Raw genomic sequence first — 21,903 nt, 5'->3', positions numbered from 1 at the left:
TTCCCAGGTTTTTTAAAAGTGCACAACCTGAATGGTAGAAAGAGATACACACCTCACCCTCCCCCCCCCCCCCCCACACACTTCCCTCCACTCAGCCGGACTGGCGGATTTTTCAGGGTGGCGTGCCCTCTTTGCCAGGGGTCAATTTTATGTCATGGAAAGTTTTGGAATGATAGATCAGTATGTGTACTGCAGAGACACTTCTCCCACGGCTACAATGTGAACTTTTGACTCCTCAGCTAAGGACAAAGCACAGTAAACTAAGCAGTCAAGAGAAACAGTTTGCACACCTTATTTCAGTCTAGTTCTTATGCCATTTTATTTTCTCCATTTGATTATTATATATGCAATTGATGTTCATGTCTTTGATGCTGTGTAAAATCTATCAAATAAATTATTATTACTGATTTAAAGGTTTAAAACAATTGAATTAATAATAATAATAAAAAAAAAACTAATTGAGGACTGTATAGATATAGATGTTTGAAAGGGAAGAGTGTTTGCTTTTACGTGTCTCATTGTAATAACATAACTTTTCCGATTGCTTAAAATTTGTATCATTTTAATTCTTTGTAATCCCAAATTCATTTCAGCTCTACTTTAAAAAAAAAAAAAAAAAAAAAAAAAAAAAAAATTCAACCCTCTCCCCCCTTCTTGTCCCCTCAGCCCACCACGCTGATGGAAAAAAAATCCCTTGAATCATCATTTAATTACACATGTGCATTTTCAGTTTCAGGTTGGTTTTTAATTTTTATTTTTCTTTATATTTAGACGTTTAGATCTATGTATAAGTAAACCATCTTAAATGAATGAAAGTAGGCTACAAGTAAGAAAGAAATATTACTATTGTAAATCTGTGTCAGTCCTCACAGGCCGGTGATGAAAACTGTAATACTAAAGCGAACACACACAACTGACGCTGTAAATTACATGTCTGAGGCAAAAAAAAAAAAAAAAAAAAAAAAAAAAAAAAAAAAAATAGTATATCATACATTAAAATAGAAGTGTTTCACAATCCAATCCATCTTGAAGCTCGTGAGGTTTTATATGAAGTTTATTCATGCAACATTCACCTTAGAGTTGAAAAGTGGAACACAATTACAGGAACAGTTACAGGTGTTGAGGTATGAACACACTTTTAAAAGCAGAAAAGCTTACGGGAAAAAATAAGGAATCGCAACACTTGGATTCATTAAGTATTCGTGGTAACAACATACGTTACTATGTTCTGTCTGAAAGTTTGCCACTATTTATAGTATTTGCACTATTCATTTTAACACATTCTGATCTTTAATTTCATTCTTTAATACATGTTTGAGATGCATGAATGGTGAATAAATGATTATGGTATGTTGTGACTTTTTTCAAAGGAAATTTCCAGTGTTGTTTAAATACAATTTTGGAATAAAGCACCTGGCTTTAGTCAACTAGAACAATAGTTGGCTTTATTTAATTTTCTCTTTACATTTTCTTGAATTATTTAATCATTATATATTGTGTAGAATTTATATATAACAAATCATGCATAACAACACTACAAACACACACACAATAATCATCTGCTACTGCTTTCTTTTCTATCTTTAACCAAACACAATTTTTTAAATTTTGATTGATTTATTTCCCTTTATAAATATGACTACAGACAGTTACGTACAGTAGTTATACAAGAGGATACATTTATCAAAAGTTTTCAGCAGTTTAAAAACAGTTTTATTTTAAGTAAGGAGTGCTTGTGAATGGTGCCTGAAATTTTTCTTTCATCTCAATATCGGCGAGTTGTGCGCCTTAGAAGAAGCGGAGGAGACCACTGATAATATCGTGAGATTTTGTATGAAGTGTGTTCAGCTCATAATCCGTCCCTCGACTTCCTCTTGAATGATGTAAGCTACTACTCTTAGCTGGGTGTGTTTTTCTATATACCGTATATAGCAGGGTTTTTTTCACAATCGTCAGCAAACCATGACCCTAATGGTAACATCGTGCTAGCTTTAACATTGCCAGGCTAACAAGAAAAAAGCTGATGTATAATCTAGCCCAAATCAGCAGTAGCAGTATGGTTTTACTGAGGCATGCATGTCATACAGCAATTGTATGATCTATCATAAGATAGCTGTGGGGTTAGCTAGAGTCAGCTCCGTCATACAGCTCATGAATGATTTATCAACGTCCTCTCCATAGGGTTTGTTAGAATCAGCTGTGACGATGAAGCTTCTATATGATCAATCACACGCCCACACTGTAGGTTTTACTAGAGGCATCTGTGTGGATCTGTGACGTCTACATGACGTAGGGATTGCTTGCTCTCATAGACAGCCCATAGAGTACGTCTGAAAACAAAAATTACGGATTTTATATGTTGATTACCTTGTTTGTTATTATTTATAAAATACTAAACTACACAAACACAGAAAATACTAATTAAATATGGCTAATTATAAGTTCTGGTTTACTGTTTAAGCGTTTTTATGTTTAATCTACTTCAACATGAAAAGTAACTATTATAATCCTAAAAAAAAATATACTAATCTATTTTTGTGACTGAAATATAAAAGCTTTTCCCTCCGGTGCCCGGGGACAAACTTTCGATTTGCACCCCCCCCCCACCCCCTCTAACTTTGGATTTGCACCCACCCTCGAACTTTTGATTTACACCCCCCTCAAACTTTCAATTTTTTTTCCTACCCATTTTGGCGCCCCCTAAGGTCGGCGCCCGGGGACATATGTCCCCCTCGCTACGCCTCTGCCTCCACTACAATTACTATAATGTAGTAAAACCCTAATGTTATCAGATGTCTTTTACGTGCTAAATATAATAGGCCCTCTAGTTTGCAAAAACTGATGGATCATAAAATATATTTTACCTATATTTCTTTACGAGATTTATAATAATGCCTAATAATTCAAATTAGAGATGTAGATCATAAAGAAAATGTTACCTGAAATGGACATACAATTAATCGCCTCCACACGACAGCTTTGATTAGGAACGTATTCCTCAAACTCCATGTTCAGATCTTCCTCTAAGTCAAACTCGCCGTCAATGTCGATACAACAATCTTCTAATTCGTCTTCATCATCTGAAGATTCAGAGTGCTCGAACTCTTCACAAGACGAAGTGTTGTAAAAACTATCGTCGTCTGTACAGCTGGAACACTCGTCGTCTGCCCAGTAGTTTTCTGAGCTGTGAGCGACGTCATCGCAGCTTTTATAGCAGTCGACGTCTTCATCTGATATGCAAACTTCTTGCTCGATGGTCTGTAGTGGGGAAAAGGGAAATAAAAATACAAACATATTTTAATGTGTCTTAATTTTGAGTGTAAGGGGCGTCCATAAATGACGTCACACTTGTAGGGGGTGGGAGGGCGTAATTTTGTTTAAGAGGCTCAGATGGTGTGATGTCACACTTTTGCATGTACAAAAATAAAATATCTTTTGTGAAATAGACATTGATTAAGAGTTCAGGTAAGAATTTAGATAAAAAGATAATCGGTGCTTTAAGAAAAATTCAACTGCAATTTAGACGGGGTGGGGGAGAGGGTTGTAGACTGATGTGTGAGGTACTTTAAGGGAAGGGGTCTGACTTTTTGTGAAGATGCGTGATGGAGGGGGTGGTGGGAAATAAAGTTTGACGTCTTCAATTGATTACCCATTGATTAAACAAAAATAGCTATTTTATAAGCCAATTGCAATTTTCTAACACCCCTTTACAAGATTGTGAGTCCAAGTTAGTCAGTGTCATTTTGCCAAGCATAAATTTATATAAAATTTAGACAAGAAAAGGCAATGAGATACATTTAAACACATCAAATTTAAACATAAAAATTTAAAGTAACCTTACCGTAATCTCCGCTGGATTTGAACCAGAGCAGTGAAGATAGAAATATTCACTGCTCACGGTATACAGTTCAGGAGATAGATCTGAAATAATACAATTATCGCATTAAAAAATGGAAAACGAAATTGGTATTAAAGTTATATTTAATAAAATTATATAATTCAAATATTCAATAACAAATTATCATTATTTTCTATTAGTTCGAAATTTGACAGTCTGTATATTCAGTGTATATGTAGTGTAAAATAAGCATAATATAAACATTATATTGTTGACAAGTCACTCATTCAAGATAAGTATCAAAAAGACGTTTAATTAAAGGATTGAAGAGTGACGAAAAACTTTATGTGAAAAACATAATAATTGGCTAAAATTGCATGTTTTTTGTCATGTTTTACTCAGAAATTCTAATATGTTATAACTAAAATTCAGAGCAATAATACAGTTTGAGCTTAGGTAGCTAATTAAAATTCAGCAAAGATCTCCGTCTATTGGATATTTAACGTTTATCCGACATTATTTAGTAAATGCACGGCAAGGAGAACCATTTAAAAGTTTGTATCAAATCCCAATCAGTCAATGGCGATACTAATCAGGGAGTCTCGACTTTTGAACCAACCTAGGGTCCGTACCTAACTCTACCCAGTGTTACATTATTGTAGGCATATCGTGCATAACACGTTAACTCTTACAATACATCAACATTACAATGTGTGGCAAAGAAGTATAACTGCACGCATATAAATAAATAAATAGTTGAGTATGATGATAATCATGCCATGCAAACTGTGTAACATAAAAATAAGCTGAATTTTATGTATCCTTAACTAACTTGTAAACTTTTCGTATATCAGTCACAAAACTTTAGGAAACGTAATATGCTACTTAGTTATGATTGGCTAAAATTACAAAATAAAAATCTAATTTTAAAATCTTAAAAATGTATAATGAACTTACCCATTTTACAGAAGTAGGGGATCTTGTTATAAAACTGAAGCGTTCAAAGATTGAATAGCAACCCTTGCAGTAGATTGAACTAAAAAAATTTAAAACTGTTTATTGGATGTAGAGTTTGACACCTCAGATTTAGGTATAGGATTATCTCAAGTTCACGAATAAACTGAAAAAAGCTATCAAATGTCTGCTCTTAAATATCTTTTCCCCTGGCCCCACGCTATAAGCGATTAGCTAACACCATGTTTACAGACTCATCACACGGTATAGAAATAAAATATGTTTACAGACTCATCAAATGGCATAGAAATAAAATATGTTTACAGACTCATCAAATGGCATAGAAATAAAATATGTTTACAGACTCATCATACGGTATAGAAATAAAATATGTTTACAAGACTCGTCAAATGGTATAGAAATAAAATATGTTTACAAGACTCATCATACGGAATAGAAATAAAATATGTTTACAGACTCATCAAATGGTATAGAAATAAAATATGTTTACGGACTCACCAAATGGTATAGAAATAAAATATGTTTACAGACTCATCAAATGGTATAGAAATAAAATATGTTTACAGACTCATCATATGGTATAGAAATAAAATATGTTAACAAGACTCATCATACGGTATAGAAATAAAATATGTTTACAGAATCATCAAATGGTATAGAAATAAAATATGGTCAAGCGTCCTTTGATGTCCAGCCGACCAAGGTGGTGGGGCGGGGATGTACTCGCTCCTGCTTACAATGACACGTGTATGGTCTAGTGACCACCCGCCCATGACACGCTGCGGTTGTTCTTGTGACGTCAGCGCGTCCATTTGTGTCAAGGTGGTGCAAGACGGATATCGTGACGTCATGGTGGTACCATGTTGGTCCAGCTGTCATTTTTTTAATAATCGTGTGCTTAATTAATCATAGTATGACGTCTGTAATGATCTTCACTGTAACAATCACGCGTCATTCAAATAAAATTACGTTACATCAAAAGTAGCCACGGGGAGGAATGTTGATTAATAATTATTTTAATTTACAGCGTCAGTTTGCCTTGCGTGTTCGCTTTAGTATTATCTTTTTCATCATCGGCTTGTGAGGACTGATACAGATTTACAATAGTAATATTTCTTTCTTACTTGTAGCCTACTTTCAATCATTTAAGATGGTTTACTTATACATAGATCTTATACAAAAGTCTTAAAGTTTTAAACATTTAAAATAGTAATAATAATATATTTGATGGTTTTACACAGCTTCAAAAACATGAAAATCAATTGTATATACAGTAATTAAATGGAGAAAACAAAATGGCATAAGAACTAGACCAATATAAGGTGGGCAACACGGTTTCTTTTGACTGCTTAGTTTACTGTGCTTCATCCTCAGCTGCGAAGTCAAAAGTTCTCATTGTAGCCACCCAAGGACAGAAATAGAATTAGAAACGACCGTGGAAGAAAGGTCTCTGTATTACACATACTGATCGAATTCGACTTGAAATTTCAAGTCTCTAGATAATTTTAATAATACCCGAAGAACAATGTCATTGCTAAAAGACACTTTATGAAGCTAATTTACAAGTTAGAAAATTATGGTGTTGCAAAGTAAAACATGGATTAAAGATTAATTTGCTATTTATGTTAAAGTTAAACATTTAAAACTCACCAAAAAACAAAAAGTAACTAAAATAAAAGTAATGTGATTTCTGTTTAATTATCATTTTTCAAAAAACAATATTTAAATTTGATGTGTTAATCTACTTTAATGATTACGGGTAATTATACTACACAAACCTATGTAATGAGTAAGTTAACGCGAAGATAAAATGTTGCATATGATGGTGTGAAATTTTCTAGCTGAAATGGTATGTAGGCCTAGCAGTAAAATATTGGGTTAGAAAACGGCATATTTTAACCGAAGTAAAATATTTGATAATCAAAACTTTGATATAATTCTTTTATTTCTTTTATACTAATATTTTATTTTTTTGCGTCTAGCCAAAGAGCGGGGGAAATTCAAATGTTTAGTTCCTGACACTTTTAGGCCTGTTAAACAAATACAGTTGTTAACAACACGTATATATTTATGTGAATCTGGTAATATACCAAAGGCCCACGGCACCATAGCTATCTCCTTACCGGATATCAACATTTTGTCACAACTGCAAATTGACGATCTAATCCAAGTCAATAATAGTAACTAATGCATGATCATAGTTCTTTACAATAAAAACTTTTCACTCCGCATATACTCCACCAAGGAGCTACACCACTTTCCCAGATATCATAAATTTACACATGTTGAGAAATAAATATTTATAGTTTCTAAAATTTTGTTTTTCTTTTTTGTAGCTTTCGAAATTAATTTTTTTTTCGAAATTAAACAATGAATAACGAGCTATCACAACTGCAACGATAATTGATGAAACGAAACGTTCTTTACTTATGGGATTCTGTATCTAATGAAGTTAAATGTTTACTAATTTTAAAAAAAATAACAAAAAAGTTGAATAAAAATTACTTCTCACAAATTTGTATACCATTTGCGAAGCCCTAATTTTTGTGTAATATAAACTAAATAAAAACTAATTAAATGGTTACACATGTTTGAGTGCTTTAAATTTTTAATCAGTGTTGTACAACGTTGTAAATTGTTTCCCTTGATGTTTAGGTGAAGTAGCCTGAATCATTTCATCTTTATCAAAACTATTTTTATTTTGTTGAGCTGGTCTGGTTGTAAGATTAAGAGCAGAGATGTAGCAAGGGCGGGGGAGGGGGGCGGGGGCGCCAAAATGGGTTGGAAATACAAATTGAAAGTTTGAGGGGGGGGGGGGGGGGTGGATGCAAATCGAAAGTTTGAGGGGGGGGGGGGGGGGTTGCAAATCGAAAGTCCGAGGAGGGGTGCAAATCTAAAGTTTGTCCCCGGGCGCCGGGAAGGGTCGCTACGCCTCTGGGTTAGAGTTAGTATTAGCACCCCTAAAATATCTAGTTTAGTTGTATTATTTACTTATGTATGACCGTCACGTCTTAAACCTTGTATAAAGTTAGAGAACAGATAGCAGCTGTAACTGAGTTTTGTCTCCTACTATTTGGCTGTTTTAATGAAAGTACTCATTTTTTAATAAACAAAAAGATTAACGTTTCTAGTTGGATGAAAGGAATCCTAGATGTTCTGGTGAATGAATACAAAAATGATAGTGGAAGAAAAAAAAAATCTTATTATTGCAAATATTTGTCAGTCTTCAATAACTGATGACGACACTAGTAACATAAAAGCGAATAATCTGCAGTGCAGAAAGACACAGAACATTACAGGTTGGAGGTATAAAAAAAAAAATCATTCATGTAATTTACGTATTTTAATTTCTCGAGTTAAATAAGGTATATAACCGATAAAATCTTTGGACAGAGCAAGTACACAGAGTTACCTCCTTTCTTTTTTTTTAAACTTACATATGTTAATTGAAATATTCCCTTTATTTCTGCCCCTATTGGTGTTGTACACTACTATATTACTTATTTATGAAATCAACATATATCAAATAAGCCTTACAGTTTTGTATTAATCGAATTTTACTAAAACGCCATTTTCCACAATAAACTCTACAATCAGCCTGAACTGCCTGCTTTTCTACCCCTGGTGCCTGAAAAATATTGTAGTGACGCTAGTCTACGAGACGGTAATGGTGTGATGAAAATGATGTGAACTAGTAAATCATAGGTACTGTGATGGTAATGATGTGATGAAAATGTGAACTAGAAAATCGTGGGGACTGTGACGGTACTGGTGTGATGAAAATGATTTGAACTAGAAAATCGTGGGGACTGTGATGTTTATTTTGGCAGATAGAGTGGAAATCGAGACTGTAAACCCTGATTACTGTTGCATACATCAAAATCAAACCAGCAGCGTTTGATTTGAAAATACGTAAAACACGGCTAAAAATTTTTGCGGTTTCTCTTTATAAAACACGAACAAATTATTATCATCTGCTAATTACTTTAGACGCAGTAATGGCAGAGGCGTAGCTAGGGGGGGGGGGGGCGGGGGGGGGGCGGCCGCCCCGGGCGCCGACCCTTTGGGGGCGCCAAAAGGGGTGGGAAAAAAATTTTAAAGCTGATTTTATGCTGCAGTTTTGAATTATAAACTGTCTAAGTTAAGAAATGTAATGGCTACACGCCTTTACAAACTGATTTAACTGTTTTCTACCTTGATTTCTTAATGTAAAACATATACTCTTAAGAAACAGTGACCGGCAAAACCACTTTGAAGCTTTACCTAGATGGGGGGGGGGGGCGCTTTTTTATTGTTTAACACGTCGGTGCATATCTTTAAAATAATGTAATATTTTATATTTTATATTATTTACATATACCATCATACCCTTAATTACAAAACGCTAACCTTCAAATACTGTAATATTTATTTTGAAGACTCAAAACTTCAGCTCAATCGATTGTACGGTGACACCTAAGAAGTGGAATATTTCTTTTTTACAAAAACCAAAAACAATCTAATGTGGAAAATAATAATTTCATCAAGAAATTTCAACTATTGCAAATAAAAAAAATAACAGAAATAAGCACCCCTATTCACCTAATACCCTCATTACTACCATCATGTGCAATATGTTTCCTAGTCCCAGATATAACCGCTTTGTTTATTATATTTTTATGATTAACTGTAACATCATGTATTATTGTGTAGTGTGTTTGGTGTGAATCATGTTTGATAGTTGAACACCTGGCCAACGTATGTGAATGTGTGATCGATCAATCATTGTATTTCATGATTTTTGGATATCGTTCACTGTCCTAGAGTGACATAATATAGACAAGATATGTGTGGTTTTATGGCGATACATATAGACGAGATATGTATTTTTTATGGCGATATACATATAGACGACATATGTGTGTTTTTATGGCGAGACGTAGAGACAAGATATATGTGTTTGTATTGCAAACGTATAGACAATATATGTGTTTTTTTGGTGAGATGTATAGCCAAGATATCTGTATTTTTAGTGAGATAACTGAAGACCATTTATTTGTTAAGGTTAATTTACTGGGTAAAGTTAGGAAACACGTTAATTTTTAATTATGGATAATAATGTTTGATGACAGTTGATGCAAACTCCATAATTAAAATGCAGTGATCATCTATTGGCTAGTTTTGTCGTTATTCGGGAGACATACTTGTGTGGTCAACTTTAAGGGTAAAGTTGATCTATTAATGAGATTCCGAACTCCGTTGGGTCATAGTTAAGTAACAAGCGTATGTTTTGTTTTTAAAGTTTAAAATGAAATTTTTAAAATTTATTTGGAACTTGCAAAAATGTTTATGCATGTGTATTGTAAATTAATGAACAATCTGATGCCTATATTTTAATCACTCTAACAAGCTGTATTAAAATTTTCGTCATATATATATATATATATATATATATATATATATATATATATATATATATATATATATATATATAAAACATATTAGATCAGGGGTCGGCAACCTTTTGAAGCGGAAGAGCCAAAAGTTACAATTTTCAAAATTTCCTTGGTTTTAAAGAGCCACTAACATCTTTTTCATTTCAAATATTTTATTTTTTTATTAAGATTATTAGTATTTGTTCAAGGAGCTGGAGAGCCGCATCTTGATATCAAAAGAGCCGCACGCGGCTCGCGAGCCGCAGGTTGCCGACCCCTGTATTAGATGTTTGACTAAGGAGTCATCCATAAATGTCGTCACGCTTTTTGACGATTTGTACCTCCCCCCTCTCCTCCGTCACACGTCGTCACAAAAAGGCAGACCCCCTCCCTTAAATGACGCCACACCTCAGCCTACAACCCCCCTCAAAATTGCTGTTGAAATTTTTTTTAACTGCTATATTTTTCCAAAATCTTGTCTGAACTCTGTAAAAATAGAGTGTTTTAATTAATTGTTATTACAATTTATTAAAACAGTTTTCTAAAACGGAAAATAACGTCTAAAATTCGTTTTCTCACATTGCTTTTTTAAAATGCAAAAGTGTGACGTCGCACCATCTGAACCCCCCCTCTCCCCCTCATCACACACCGTCACAAAATTACGGACCCCCTCCCCCCTACGAGTGTGGTGTCATTTATGGACGACCCCTAATTAATATGCAGCCAAATAAGTAAAACAAAAATAGGGTTTACTAAAAAAAATGGCGTATGGTGAACTTCATAAGTTCTATTTGAGATGTTATATTGTAATGTTCTCACTATTTGGCTTATATACTACTTTTAACTTCCATTCATGATGTTGACATCACTTGAAGAGGGGTTAGAATCAGGAGATGGTATGGTTCATCTATAAACGACATCACATTCTCATCGAGTAGATGCGGTTTGATTTCGTTGACGAATTGGGTAGGGATGGGGGGGGGGGGGGGGGGGAGGGAGACAACAGTTTTGTATTTTTAAATTTTCGAAACTGATTGTCTGCCAGAGCTTCGCTTATTTAGATCCTGGTTTTACAATTTGTAATAACAAGTGATTTACATATGCAATAATGACTGAGCATCATACATATGTGTAATCACAACACGGGCCTGTTGTAGGCAGAGTTTCTTCCGGGCATGTCTTCGGGGGGGGGGGCGAAGAGGGAGGGAGGCGAAGGGGGGAGGGGGGCTCGTCACTTAAATCAATGATCGAGCATGTGAGAGCTGTGTGTTTTGTTTAAATAGATTATCAAGTAAAAGAGCTGAAAGTTGTTTAGAGTTGGATCTGTGTTGCTCGTGTAAGAAATAGCTGTTTGGTATTGTTTATAGCAGTGGTTCCCACCCTGCCTAGGTTTATTAAATATGTTTGATACTTGTCCCAACTTGTCTAGCGGCGAGCCAGACTGAACTATTTACGTTTGGTAAATTCATTTCTCTGTGTGTATGCAATTTGAAAAAAAAATGCCAAATAATGTTATTATTTTGAAACATTTTTGTTTATTATTTATTAATTCATTATGACTATAAGAAAATAAGAAAATGAGAAAATAAATTGTGGGAAAATGACAAGATATGGAAAGAGTTTGTCGATTTAAAATAGGTGGTGTCCGCCACCATACCGATATTTTAGAAAGTGCTCTAGAGTAAAAAAGGTTTGGAACCCCTGGTTTATAGAATAAGTGGGGGGGGGGGGGGTTACGTATATATTTTCGGTTGTCTGTGTGGTGATCGACAAATGAATGATTGAATAATAAAATGCCGATGGTAGCTTATATATTTTTATTTTTTCCCACTCTTTAGTTCATCAGCAACACTTCTTGTTAGTCTTACAAGAACTTTATTTTCCTTTATTTTTGTCAGCAATAAAGAGATGAGCGTAGGCGTAGCCTCTCAATATGTAAGATGCACATACATTAATCAAACAGAGATAAATTATTTTGCTCACGTAGTGGCACATTTCACACTCTCGTTAAAACAAAACAATAATATTTTAGGTAACTCTGTACTCAATGACTCAAGAGGAGCGAACTGTAATGGGAAATAACTACTCATTTTAATACCAATCCACATTCGTTTTAAATGTTTTCTTAAAACGTCGATTAGATCAACACATAATTTTAAAATTCGAATTGTGGTACCATTTTGCAATTATATATTAAGAGTCATTTCGTCTGCAATCAAATATAAACATATTTTTAAAATAAAGGCTAAAACAACGAAGCAAGAAAAAACACAAAGAATATTAATGTTATACACGCGTCTTTCAGAACCATCTGATCAAATTCTCTTTTCAAATTTAAATATTCCGCCATAGTATATCATACATTCCTATTTAAAAGGCACAACCTGAATGGTAGAAAGAGCTACAGACCTCACACCCCCCCCCCCCCACACACACTCCCCCCCCCCCCCACTCAACCGGACTGGCGGATAATTCCAGGTAGCGTGCCCTCATTGCCAAGGGTCAATTTTATGTCATGGAAAGTTTTTGAATGATAGATCAGTTTGTGTATTACAGAGACACTTCTCCCACGGTCGTTTCTATTTCTGTCCATGGGTGGCTACAATGTGAACTTTTTACTCCGCAGCACACTTAACTAAGCAGTCAAGAGAAACCTAGTTTGCACACCTTATTTTAATCTAGTTCTTATGCCATTTTAGTTTCTCCCTTTGATTATTATACATGCAATTGATGTTTCATTGTTCATGTCTTTGATGCTGTGTAAAATCTATCAAATATATCATTATTAGTGATTTAAATGTTTAAAACAATTGAATTAATAAAAAAAAAAAAAAAAAAAAAAAAAAAAAACTGTTTGAGGACTGGATAGATATAGATGTTTGAAAGCGAAGAATGTTTGCTTTGATGTGTCTCATTGTAATAACATGACTTTTCCGATTGCTTAAAATTTGTATAATTTTAATTCTCGGTAATCCAATTTTTTTTTTTTATTTTAAGCTCAAGTTAAAAACCCGAATTCCCCCCCCCCCCCTTTCCCCGTCCCCTCAGCCCACCACGCACGCCGAGAAAAAAAATCCCTTGAATCATTTCAGTTTCAGGTTGGTTTTTATTTTTTATTTTTTATTTATATTTAGACGTTTTGTATTAGATCTATGTATAAGTAAACCATCTTAAATGAATGAAAGCAGGCTACAAGTAAGAAAGAAATATTACAATTGGAAATCTGTATCAGTCCTCACAAGCCGATGATGAAAACTGTAATACTAAAGCGAACATGCAAGGCAAACTGACGCTGTGAATTACATGTCTGAGGCGAAAAATAAATAAATAAATAGTTTTAAATCTAAAAAAAAAAACAAAAAAAAAACAGACTAATGCACTCTCACACATGACATGATGTAATTTGTTTAAATTGAAAAAAAAAGAAATTTATAATTTTATTTTCAAAACCCGATCATGCCTGCAATGAGTATCCGATGTTGGGGGTCCAGAATTTTTTCGCCAGTTCCGCCACTGCTAAAGACCATATTTGCTAAGATAGTATATGCAAAACTCGCGGTGCAAACTCATTGCTTAATGTGTGGACATGTGTTAAACATATTTTTATTAGTTTTGATAAAGATTAAATGATTCAGGCTACTTCAGCTAAACATCAAGGGAAACAATTTACAACGTTGTACAACAGTGATTGAAAATGTAAAGCACTAAAACATGTGTAACAATTTAATTAGTTTTTATTTAGTTTCTATTACACAAAAATTATGACTTCACATATGGTATAGAACTTTTTTAGAAGTTATTTTTATTAAACTTTTTGTTTTAGTTTTTTTTTTAAGTAGTAAACATTTAATTTCATTAGATAGAGAATCCTATAAGTAAAAAATGTTTCGTATTATCAGCACTCACAGTACTGACTGTCACTTGTTATTGTTTATTTTCAAAAGCCACAAACAAAAATAAAATAGTTATAGCACAGGGGTCGGCAACCTGCGGCTCGCGAGCCGCATGCGGCTCTTTTGATATCAAGATGCGGCTCTCCAGCTCCTTGCGCAAATACTAATAATCTTAATAAAAAAATAAAATATTTGAAATAAAAAAATGTTAGTGGCTCTTTAAAACCAGGGAAATTTTGAAAATTGTAACTTTTGGCTCTTCTGCTTCAAAAGGTTCCCGACCCCTGTTATAGCAGGATTAAGAAAATCATCAGCATATTTCTTTGCCAGCCTGTTCCCTTAACATATGATAGATCTTTTCTTTCAGCCAAACTAATACAGATTTACAATAGTAATTCTTCTTTCTTACTTGTAGCCTACTTTCATCGATTTAAGATGTTTTACTTATACATAGATCTAATACAAAACGTCTAATTATAATTTTATTTAAAAAAAAAAAACCCCTGAAAATGCAGATGTGTATTTAATGATGATTCAAGGGATTTTTTTTCCCATTAGTGTGGTGGGCTGAGGGGAGGGGGGATTTGGGTTTTAAGTTTTAAGTAGAGCTGAAATAAATTTGAGATTACAGAGTTTAGATTTGGAACTAGTTTATTCAATATTTACTGTAATACTGCCGGTCAAAAGAATATAAAACGTGTAAGCTTTGTATGTGTAATGGTTTCTTGTGTTATGTTTATTTTTATGATTTTTTGTATTTATATTTTTTGTTTTAAATAAATTTATATTTATACTATGTCATTTTTTTTAAATAATAAGTAAGAGAAGTAATAGCTTTTTTATTTGTTCAGTAAAAAAATTCTAAAAGGAGCATAGGAGCATCCCTATTTATCTATTCAAAAAAAAAGAGAAAATAAGTCATGGAAGTGTTTTGAACGTTTGCCTATCTTTTACACTACAGCTCAGGCATATATGTATATTTATGCAACAGCATGTGTTAGCTACTGTATAACATCACTACTGTAGTAGATCTGTTTGTTATTTACAAAAGCCTTTACCGTCAAGTCAAAAACGCAAGAAAATTATTTATCATTGCCGGCTATGGGCCCCTAAGTAGCGTGGCGCCCCTCCCCCCCCCCCGGCGGCACTGTAGTCCCGCCCCTGGTTCGTAGATTGGACAGCCTGTACAGTGGACTAGGGCTCTATTTGCATCACTGACCCTATTAACAGTTAAATATAAACAAAAAAAAACGTATAGTTCAGAATTAATTGTGTGTAAAACCTGTAATTGATCTGGATTCCTCACCCAAAGAAAATAAATAAATAAATAAAACATCTGTTTTTTTTTATATATGTATATCAGGATGATCCAATATGTTAGCTAGTTTATTTTGTTGAGCTGGTCTGGTTGTAAGGGTTAGAGTTAGTATTAGCATCCCTATAATATCTAGTTTAGTTGTATTATTTACTAATGTATCACTGTCACGTACGTCTTAAACATTGTGAAAAGTTAGGGAACAGATAGCAGCTGTAACTGAGTTTTGTCTCCTACTATTTAGCCGTTTTAATGAAAGTACTTATTCATTAATAAACAAATAGAATCACATTTCTAGTTGGATGAAAGGAATCCTAGATGTTCTGGTGTATGAATACAAAAATGATGGTGGAAGAAAAAAAATACGTCATAAGAAATATTATTATTGCAAATATTTGTCAGTCTTCACTAACCGATGACGACGATAGTAACATAAAAGCGAATAATCTGCAGTGCAGAAAGACACAAAACATTACAGGTTGGAGGTAAAAAAAAAAAAAAATCATTCATGTAATTTACGTATTTTAATTTCTCGAGTTAAATAAGGTATATAACCGATAAAATCTTTGGACAGAGCAAGTGCACAGAGTTACCTCCTTTCTTTTTTTTTAAACTTACACATGTTAATTGAAATATTCCCTTTATTTCTGCCCCTATTGGTGTTGTACACTACTATCTTACTTACTTATTTATGAAATCAACATATATCAAATAAGCCTTAAAGTTTTGTATCAATCGAATTTTACTAAAACGCCATTTTCCACAATAAACTCTACAATCAGCCTGAACTGCCTGCTTTTCTACCCCTGGTGCCAGGAAAATATTGTAGTGACGCTAGTCTACGGGACGGTAATTGTGTGATAAAAATGATGTGAACTAGTAAATTGTAGGTACTGTGATGGTAATGATGTGATGAAAATGTGAACTAGAAAATCGTAGGGACTGTGACGGTACTGGTGTGATGAAAATGATTTGAACTAGAAAATCGTGGGGACTGTGATGTTTATTTTGGCAGATAGAGTGGAAATCGAGACTGTAAACCCTGATTACTTTAGCATACATCAAAATCAAACCATCAGCGTTTAATTTGAAAATGCGTAAAGCACGGCTAAAAATGTTTGCCGCTTCTCTTTATTAATACATTAACAGATTATTATCATCTGCTAATTACTTTAGACACAGTAATGGCGATAAACCAGCTGTAACTATGAGAAAGCTTGGATTTTATTTTTTTGTTCTCTCAAATATAAAGGCAGTTATTAAATAAGCATAATAACTCAGCAGATAAGACAAATCGACATTTTGCTTCTAGGCAATTATTAGTCGGGAAGGTTGTTTTAGTTAGTGTCGTTAGAGTGATAGACCATATATTTGTTGTTTAGATAGACGTTACCAGTACATGCTGTGTATTGTAGTGTTGCCTGCAAGCTATTTACTTAACACATAGAGCTTTTCTAATAACTGATGTCATTTCGTGTATATACACGTGAAGTTTGATTATTTGGAAAAAAAAAATTAAACTTTGATTGAATGTTTATTAATAAATGAAGTACTAAAGTATAAGTAGGTAACAGTTACTTCCCATTTACATATTTAAAACAAATAAGAAAAGTAATCTATATTTTTTGTTATTTATAATTTTTAAATTGAATTTTAATAATGATTGGAAAAATGCGGATGGTCTTTTCCTAAATGGTTTAACACGTTGGTGCATATCTTTAAAAGAATGTAATATTTTATATTTGATATTATTAACATCTATCATCCTACCCTTAATTACAAAACAATAACCTTCAAATACTGTAATATTTATTGTGAAGACTTTCAAATCTTCAGCTGAATCAATGTCGCTACACGGCACAACAGAGAAATATTTATTTCTTATAAAAACCACAAACAAATTAATGTGGAAAATATTAATTTCATAAAGAAATATTACTTATTGCAAATAACAAAAAACATACATAAGCACCCCTATTCACCTAATACCCTCATTACTACCATGCATGTGCAATATGTTTCCTAGTCCAAGATATAACAGCTTTGTATATTATATTTTTATGATTAACTGTAACAGACTGTTTTATTGTGTAGACCAGGGGTCGGCAACCTGCGACTCGCGAGCCTATGCGGCTCTTTTGATATCAATATGCGGCCCTCCAGTTCCATAATAATTATTTTTTTTTTTCAAAACTTAAAAAATATTATATTCTAAAATCAAAAACAACTTTAAACAAAGGTGGAGTAGAGCGTAAATGGACAGCTGACAGCCGCTGGCTAGATGTATAAACAAGATATTTGTATTTTTAGTGAGATAACTGAAGACCATTAATTTGTTAAGGTTAACTTACTGGGTAAAGTTAGGAAACACATTAATTTTTAATTATGGATAATAATGTTTGATGACAGTGGATGTGAATTGGAATGCAGTGCTCATCTATTGGCTAATTTTGTCGTTATTCGGGAGACATACTTGTGTGGTCAACTTTAAGGGTAAAGTTGATCTATAAATGAGATTCCGAACTCAGTTGAGTCATACATAAATAACAAGCGTATGTTTTGTTTTTAAAGTTTAATATTAAATTTTTAAAATTTATTTCGAACTTGCAAAAATGTTTATGTATGTGTATTGCAAATTAATGAACAATCTGATGTCTATATTTTAATCACTATAACAAGCTGTATTAAAATTGTTGTCAAATATTAATATATATATATATATATATATATATATATATATTTATTTATTTATTTATATATTTATATATATATATTAAACATACTAGATGTTTGACCAAGGGGGTCATCCACAAATGACGTAACGCTTTTTTTGACAATTTTCACCTCCCACCTCCCCTCCGTCACACGTCATCACAAAAAGCCAGACCCCCCCCCCCCCCCCCCCCCCCCCGCTAAAATGACGTCACACCTCAGCCTACAGCCCCCCCCCCCCCTCAAAATGGCAGTTGAATTTTTTTTAAACAGCTATATTTTTCCAAAATCTTGTCTGATCTCAGTCAAAATATAGTATTTTAATTAATTCCTATTACAACTTATTAAAACAGTTTTCTAAAACGTAAAATAACGTCTAAAATTCGTTTTCTTACATTGTTTTTTTATAATGCAAAAGTGTGACGTCGCACAAATCTGAACCCCCCTCCCCCTCTCTCTCCCCCTCATCACACACCGTCACAAAATTACGGTTTTGCGTTTTGTTGTTTTGTTTGGTTGTGGTTTGGGTGGGCAATGCTGGGTTTATGATGATTACTAAACACACAGGTAATGGTCTTTAACAGAAAGGTTTTTCACAGAAGCCAGAGCAGGGCCTAGCCGGGACGGCTAGTCTAATATATGAAGCTCAACCTTTTGAAGCGGAAGAGCCAAAAGTTACAATTTTCAAAATTTCCCTGGTTTTAAAGAGCCACTATCATTTTTTTTAATTTAAAATATTTTATTTTTTTATTAAGATTATTAGTATTTGTTCAAAGAGCTGGAGAGCCGCATCTTGATATCAAAAGAGCCGCATGCGGCTCGCGAGCCGCAGGTTGCCGACCCCTGCATTAGTGGTAAAGAATTTACGTTTTATTACTTTGTTTTGGTGTTGAGAAAAAAATAATTACATAATTAGCGGGGATTGATCAAGTGTAAATGTTGTGGGTATTTTACAGTTGACGAATTGGGTAGGGGGGGGGGGGGGGAGGGAGACAACAGTTTTGTATTTTTAAATTTTCGAAACTGAATGGCTGCCATAAGTTCGCGTATTTAGATACTGGTTTTATAATTTGTAATAGCAAGGGATTTACATATGCAATAATGACTGAGCATCATACATATGTGTAATCACAACACGGGCCTGTTGTAAGCAGTTTCTTCCAGGTAGATCTTCGGGTGGGGGGGGGGGGGGTAGAGGGTAGAGGGGGCTCGTCACTTAGATCAATGTTCGAGCATGTGAGGACTGTATGTTTGGTTTAAATAAATTATCAAGTAAAAGAGCTGAAAGTTGTTTAGAGTTGGATCTGTGTTGCTCGTGTAAGAAATAGCTGTTTGTTGTTGTTTATAGAATAAGTTGGGGGGGGGGGGGTAGGTGGGGGTTAACGTATACATTTTCGGTTGTCCGTGTGATGATCGACAAATGAATGATTGAATAATAATATGACGATGGTAGCTTATATATTTTTATTTGTTCCCACTCTTTAGTTCATTATCTACACTCTTTGTTAGTCTAACAAGAACTTTATTTTCCTTTATTTTGTCAGCAATAAAGAGTTGAGCGTAGGCGTACTTTCAGTATGTAAGATGCACATACATTAATCAAACAGAGATAAATTATTTTGCTCACGTAGTGGCACATTTCATACTCTCGTTAAAACAAAACAATCATATTTTAGGTAATTATGTATTCAATGACTCAAAGCAGCGAACAGTAAGGGGAAATAACTACTCATTTTAATACCAATCCACATACGTTTTAAATTATTTCTCAAAACGTCGATTAGATCAACACATAATTTTAAAATTCGAATTGTGGTAACATTTTGCAATTATATATTAAGAGTCATTTTGTCTGCAATCAAATTTAAACATATTTTTAAAATAAATGCTAAAACAACGAAGCAAGAAAAAACACAAAGAGTATTAATGTTATACACGCGTGCCTCGATATGATTATCAAATAAAACAGATGATGGAACGGAGGTGCTAAACTAAGCAGTGAAGAGAAACCTAGTTTGCACACCTTATTTTAATCTAGTTCTTATGCTATTTTATTTTTTCCCTTTGATTATTATATATGCAATTGATGTTCATTCTTCATGTCTTTGATGCTATGTAAAATCTATCAAATATATTATTATTACTGATTTAAATGTTTAAAACAATTGAATTAATAAAAATAAAAAAAATCTACCCCCTCCTCTCTCCCCCTCTATTCACTTTACCCTCAGACATGATAACCCCACAATCCCTTTAACTGTCCCAACGACCCCACCGACCCCACCACCCACCGCAACATCAATATCCAGAACTTATTTAAAGTTCCAAATATTGTCTCTTTCCCCTCATCTTTCACACTGCAACCTTTTGAAAACTCAATGCGACCACTACAACACCCTTTCAACTAGTCAACTTAAGTTGTTTCCCTACATAGAAAATGCTTCACTGTCCCATGGACCCTCTCTGAAAAATTTCCTTTCCTCTCCCCACCCAGACTTCTGACACTTTCTTTTGACCTCCACCCCTTTTACTGTCATCCTTTGCAATTTTTTTATAATCAAATACATGACATCATGTAAATATTCATTATGTACATTTGCAAAACCTTTCGTTTTCATTTGGTGTTCAAAATTATGTTAAAAAATTGATGTTGATGTACTTGTTTTAATTGCAAATAAAAGTATTTAAAAAAAAAAAGATGTAAGGGAGGTGAGTACCATCATAAGATCCCTCAACTGCTGCCCCAGTGAAGCTGAGATCCATGACATGCTTGCAGAGATTGAAGAAGAGGAACCAACTGGTATATTCGATTTGAAAGATTTCTTCCTATGATGACCAAAGTTTTAATGGAAAGAAGGTATAAAGCTTCACCTGAGGACCAGATACTTAAAGCCTTCCAAGTGCTGGATGCTGACATGAAAGGTTATTTGACAGCTGAGGAGTTGACAAAATTCATGACAGAAGAAGGAGAACCATTTACTCAAGAAGAATTGGAAGAAATGCTGTCTGCTGCTGTAGACACCCAGATAAGAAAATAATTTTGTACAAAGAGTATGCTTCAGTTATGGCAGTCGATGAAACATAGGTCCTAAGAAAATGTGATTTTACAGTTAATGTGCAGCTGTTATTCATAAAATAAAATGGAAGACAGGAAAGACAATTTACATGTGAAAAAAATAAATTTGAAAATAAGATCTGGATATAGCCTTGAATGATGAGTGGTCTATGATATAACAACACAGTGTATTTTTCTGTGCATCATTTGTTGGCCTGCTCCTTGTTTGTATTAAGATTTCCATGATGTTGACTCTGTAATAAACATTTCAAAGCAAAAAAAAAAAAAAAAAAATAGTATATCATACATTAAAATAGAAGTGTTTCACAATCCGAGGTTTCATATGAAGCTTATTCATGCAACATTCACCAAAGGGTTGAAAAGTGGAACACAATTACAGGAACAGTTACAGGTGTTGATGTATGAACACACATTTGAAAGCAGAAAAGCTTACTGGAAAAAATAAGGAATCGCAACACTTGGATTCATTAAGTATTCGTGGTAACAACATATGTTACTATGTTCTGTCTGAAAGTTTGCCACTATTTATAGTACTTGCACTATCCATTTTAACACATTTCGACCTTTAATTTCATTCTTAAATACATGTTTGAGATGCATGAACGGTGAATGAATAATTATGGTATGTTGTGACTTTTTTCAAAGGAAATTTCCAGTGTTGTTTAAATAAACCTTTGGAA

The 21,903-nt window shown here is 33.7% G+C and overlaps 1 protein-coding gene across 1 annotated transcript; it reads left to right on the top strand.

The window, feature by feature from the left end:
* Positions 1 to 20,841: 20,841 nt before the first annotated feature.
* On the top strand, positions 20,842 to 21,472 carry LOC131931182 (dynein regulatory complex protein 8-like; the record flags this gene model as incomplete). The annotated part of the gene is given in 3 exon segments (XM_059287885.1): positions 20,842 to 20,944; positions 20,947 to 21,167; positions 21,170 to 21,472. Coding segments are annotated over 3 exon segments (387 nt in total), but the record flags the coding sequence as incomplete, so codon positions are not given.
* Positions 21,473 to 21,903: the final 431 nt, after the last annotated feature.

This window comes from Physella acuta, unplaced genomic scaffold (assembly GCF_028476545.2).
Source record: "Physella acuta isolate Inbredline_101_S28 unplaced genomic scaffold, ASM2847654v3 ptg001908l, whole genome shotgun sequence".
Lineage (NCBI taxonomy): Eukaryota > Metazoa > Mollusca > Gastropoda > Physidae > Physella > Physella acuta.
Note: the sequence above shows the minus strand (reverse complement) of the source record. Positions and strands in the feature narration are given on the sequence as shown.